The sequence below is a fragment of the Corticium candelabrum genome, chromosome 6, assembly GCF_963422355.1.
Source record: "Corticium candelabrum chromosome 6, ooCorCand1.1, whole genome shotgun sequence".
NCBI classification, from domain to species: Eukaryota; Metazoa; Porifera; class Homoscleromorpha; order Homosclerophorida; family Plakinidae; genus Corticium; species Corticium candelabrum.
Window position 1 is genome coordinate 570,001 of NC_085090.1, and position 5,000 is coordinate 575,000.

General features: G+C 40.9%; 1 protein-coding gene across 2 annotated transcripts in view; it reads left to right on the plus strand.

Annotated features, from left to right (window-relative positions):
• Window positions 1-4,989, plus strand: part of LOC134181049 (lanosterol synthase-like) — a 12,800-nt gene extending 7,811 nt beyond the window's left edge. Inside the window, exons 16-23 of one of the 2 annotated variants that reach the window (XM_062648248.1) lie at window positions 1,436-1,541; window positions 1,698-1,763; window positions 1,833-1,913; window positions 3,911-3,995; window positions 4,064-4,149; window positions 4,206-4,242; window positions 4,462-4,503; window positions 4,681-4,989. In XM_062648248.1, the coding sequence (XP_062504232.1) occupies window positions 1,436-1,541; window positions 1,698-1,763; window positions 1,833-1,913; window positions 3,911-3,995; window positions 4,064-4,149; window positions 4,206-4,242; window positions 4,462-4,503; window positions 4,681-4,833 (656 nt within the window). In that variant the 3' untranslated portion in view covers window positions 4,834-4,989. The remainder of the gene's footprint in view (window positions 1-1,435; window positions 1,542-1,697; window positions 1,764-1,832; window positions 1,914-3,910; window positions 3,996-4,063; window positions 4,150-4,205; window positions 4,243-4,461; window positions 4,504-4,680) is intronic. The other variant, XM_062648249.1, reaches the window with a different exon arrangement.
• The last annotated feature ends 11 nt before the right edge of the window (window positions 4,990-5,000 follow it).

A 5,000-nucleotide genomic window follows, 5' to 3' on the forward strand; every position in this document is an offset into this window, starting at 1 on the left:
GTGGAAGCAAGTGTGGGACTCATATGAGTTGGTTTCAGGATTGAAGAGCCAATCAGGTGAGTACAGAGTTGCCACATTCATTACGTGTATTGGCCCAGATGCTCTGGAAGTATACAATGCACTCCCGTTTGAGACGCCAGCTGATGCGCAGGACATTCAGAAGGTTCTTGGTCTAATGGAAGAGCATTTTATAGGAGAAACGAATACGATATATGAGCGCTACAATTTCCAGAGGAGGCAGCAAGAGGACAACGAAGCGATTGATCAGTATGTTACTGCATTGAGAACTCTTGCTCGCACATGCTCGTTTGGAACAAATGCAGATGAACGGTTGAGAGATCAGATTGTCTATGGAGTGAAACCGAATGTGCTACGGAAGCAACTATTACAAAAGAAGGGTTTGACACTAGCTGAATGCCTAGACATGTGTAGAGCCTATGAGGCCACCACACAGCAGATGAAAGTGATGACAGGAGAAGAGTTGGTACATTCCGTGAGTAAACGGCGAACAACGCCTGAGAAGTCTAGGAAGTCATCAGACAAGGAACGTAAACAAACACAGAGGACTCTCACGGGACAGAGTCAGAACACGCCCAAACCAGAGTGTCAATATTGTGGTTTGACACATGAACGAGGTGCAGACAAGTGTCCTGCATACGGCAAAGAATGCACGTATTGCCACAAGAGGAATCATTTTGCTCGGAAGTGCAGATCAAAGCGACAGAGAGACACACGACAGCGAGTACATGTAGCTACCAACCACAACAAGTTTGTTGAGACCTGAAATTCATGATGAATCGGAAGCTATTAGACGACAAAAGCTAAAACAAGCACATTACTATAACCAGGGAAGCAAGGATTTGCAACAACTGAAGCCGAAACAGATAGTGAGAATACAACCATCTGGACAACACAAGACATGGAGAAAAGCAATGGTGACTAAGCAAGTGGGAATAAGATCGTACGAAGTTGAAACAGAGGGTGGAACTTATGTACGACGAAATAGAAGACAACTACGAGCTACAACTGAAGATCACAACACCAGCACAGCTGATCCACCAGTAACACGAAAACAATCAGATGCAGTGACCAAATCTAGTCCAATTACCGAGTCTATCATTGCACAACCAAGACCACAATTACAGCAGAAGCCTACCACCACCAGGAGCGGAAGAACAACCAGACCTCCTAAGTATTTGAAGGATTATGTAACAAAGTAACATGTAGTTTGGTTTACTTTTTTTTTTTTAAAGAAAGAAGGATGTAGGGTAATTAGTAGAGTTATTGATATTGATCACTGACTATAGAGTAGAGTGTATGAACACAACGTGAGTAGTAGTTCTGTACACTAGAGTAAGGTGTATACCAAGAGAGTAACACATACGATACAAGGTTCAGGGCTGCTCAGTGCATTTAATTGATATTTGTTGTGTAGGTGACATAATGGTTGACTATACTTACGTTGAGTTGACATCAGCTGTTATTCAATCACTCGACTATTTTCACAGCAGATATCCACTATACAGAGGAGATGAAATCAGGTTGGTGTGTACATCCTTTAGAGATACATACATGTACTGAATAATTAGATATAAGAAATTATTTAGTCATGGCGAGGAATGGTTGACAAAGGAGGAAATGCAGATCTTTGTATTGGCTTATTAATTAATGACTAATAAATGTTGTGCATGTTGCAGGGCTACTATTCATGATGGGGTGAGATACATTAGAAGCATTCAACGGGATGATGGATCTTGGGAAGGGTAGAATATTGTGCCTATGAGAGATTTGTTGTTTCAGAAAGTTTGGACTAATTCATATATTACATGTAGTTCGTGGGGAGTTTGTTTCACATATGGAACATGGTTTGGACTAGAAGCATTGGCATTGGATGGCAAGCGATATGACACACAGTAAGGAAGTTGTTATTTATTACTTGATAATGAATGATTCTTTGCACAATTATAGTTGTATGGTGATTGGCATATCTGTGTATCAATTTACATTCTTGTCAACAAAGCAATTAATTAAGTAGTGTGATTTATAGATGTGTGTGTGTGTGTGTGTGTGTGTGTGTGTGTGTGTGTGTGTGTGCAGGGTTCAAAAAATCCGGTCGCCAAGTTGCCATATGGCGACCATTTCTAGATGGCTGGCGACTAAACGAACGGTGTGGTCACCAATTTGGCGACTAGAAATATTTGGTAGTTTCTAGTTTTTCATGGCAGCGGCTCTTGGATGCAAACCACCTGCTCAGCAGATGTTTTGCGTTACAATTAAGGTATGTTGCCACCTTCTATGTCTATCATTTAGTGGCACCCTGCAACGTATGCTGTCTTCTTAGCACCTTAGCACTCATACTATTACATAAAAGAATCCCAAGTACAGACTGATGTGTTTACTAGCCAATGTTCATCCAACGTTACTGCAAATTCCTAGTTAGGTCTTAATTTAATGTCAAACATGATAATTTGGGAAAGCGCCTCAACAGTAATATTAATGACTTGATTACTTCTGGAATCTCTGACCTAGAAACTAGTTAAAGTTTGGCGACCAATGGTTCTTCTAGGTGGCCAAACTGGTGACCAGATTCAAACACATTTTTCGAACCCTACACATACACACACACTGTGTGTGTGCGTGCGTGCGTGCCTGCGTGCGTGCATGCATGTGTGTGTGTGTGCGTGCATGTGTGCGGTACGATAGCTCAGTTGGTTAGAGAGTCATCTTACGGAGTATTTATATCCGGGATCTTGAAGGGTCACAAGTTTAGGTCACAGTGATGGCGAGAGCTATGACATAATTTCCTTAAGCAAGAAACTAACACACATTTGCTTCTCTCTACTCAGGAGTATAAATGAGTACCTGGTCATTGACTGGGATCCTAAGTGGCCATCGGCTGTGACGTGACATCAGCCACTGGGATCCTGGTGAGACTTCGAGTGCTCACACCACAGTTGCCTTCACAAGTCGGTGCTCTTGCAAGTGCCTGGCTCGGCTCCAGGAGTTTGCTAGCGCAGACCCAGAGTTCCCTAAGTAGTGCACAGGGCTCAGCTTAACAGCTGGGGGCATGACCTCTGAGAGGCAGCTCCTGACATTTAGGATTTAGGATTTAGGTGTGTGTGTGTGGTGTGTGTGTGTGTGTGTGTGTGTGTGTGTGTGTGTGTGTGCGTGCGTGTGTGTGTGTGTGTGTGTGTGTGTGTGTGTGTGTGTGTGGTGTGAGTGTGTGCGTGTGTGTGTGCATGTACACAATGTGCTGTGAATTGTTATGATTATTGAAAAGGAAGTTTAAGTATAGGACAAAGTAGGTTTTAGATGTTTATATACTTTGTATCTTGTCCAACAACAACGTCCATTACTATACTTGAGGTGCTACAGCAAACAGCGTCAGGTTTTGAAAAAGTGGTCGTCAAGTTGTCATTTGATGACTAACTGAGTTCATGTGATGACCAATTATACCAGAGAGGTTGCCATCCTGACAACTAAAGTCACTCAAATTATGGCGTGCCCAATAAATTCTTGTTTTTTTGCTGTTGAGCAGAATAGTGAAATTACTGAGGTCAGACTGAGAGTGACACCTCTGAAGTCCTGGGGTATTGTTTACAGAACAATCAGTACAATTATTTGATATTTATGAAATAGATGTAAAAGTTATTGTGAAGTTGCCAAGGTGACGACTACGTCTGCTATAAAATTTGAACACCGAATGTTGTGTGTATCATCTGCTGCTGTATGATAACAGGGAGTCATGACATATTAAAATGACACTGTTGGTCTGATCCTGGTGCTGTATTGTTGTATTTGAGATTATTTAGTATTTGGTGTATTTCTCACGAAATAATTTTTGATACTGCATTTACGAGTTACTTTATAGAGTTTTTGGTAGCGTGCGTCACTGATTTGGTTATTGTAGGATGGCAGATGATGCAGTGATGAGGGCTTGCAAATTTCTTTGCAGCAAACAGAGAGAAGACGGAGGATGGGGAGAAGCGTTCAAGGTATTGCATGTCACAGAGTGATGGAAGTCTCTACATAAAGTTCTACTTCTTGATGATGTTGTTTGCAGTCTTGTGAGGAGAGAAAATACATTGAAACTCCTGAGTCTCAGATTGTTATGACAGCTTGGGCTCTACTAGGACTGATGGCTGTGCAGTGAGTAACAAGCGTTTTGTTGTCAAGCACTTGTTATTGATTTTGGGTTATGCTAGCTACCCTGATCAGAAAGTTATTGAGAGAGGCATCAAGGTTGTGCACGATAACATCATGTTCTGTAGTGTGCAGAGACCTAAGTTAAGTCTCGCGTAGCCAGACCTTTCCCAGAACGGTCTGGCTACTCAAGACTAGCAGAGACCTAAGTACAGTTATAGTTGATGTGGTTATTTCTATTTCTGCACGATGTGATAGATATGGTTAAGTAATTTTTGCAAAACAATGTTTTGTGCATTAATTTGCCTTGTTCTGTAGTTGATTATTAGCAGACAGTTACCAGATGGAGACTGGCCTAAGGTAGCAGGAATTAGTGTTTTTAATTTTTGTATACTATTGTATTTTGTTTTCTTCTCTCTTTCTTTACTCTTCTCTTCTCTTCAGTTCTCTTCTTCTTTTTTAATTTCTTTTAGTTTACTTACTTTTTGTTTGTTTCACATCAAACTTTGATGCTGTATTTTACTGTTTTACTTTTAGGAGGCAATAGCTGGTGTTTTCAACAAGACGTGTGCCATTGAATACACATCTTATCGCAATGTTTTTCCAATTTGGGCTTTAGGCAAGTTTCTCAGTCAATATCCAGACAGTCAACTCGTTACGTCTTTGCAGCTCAACAAGAAATCGAATTGATTACAATAAACTAGGGAATATTATTTGAGTTGTCAGAGATATAGACCAATCTACATATATGCATAGACCTATACATGTAGGGTAATGTATTGCTTTTCTGTGTGCACACTGTGATCAAGAATTCCAGGAAAGACAAAGCTAGTGGTGTGAAATATACATTTCAGTAG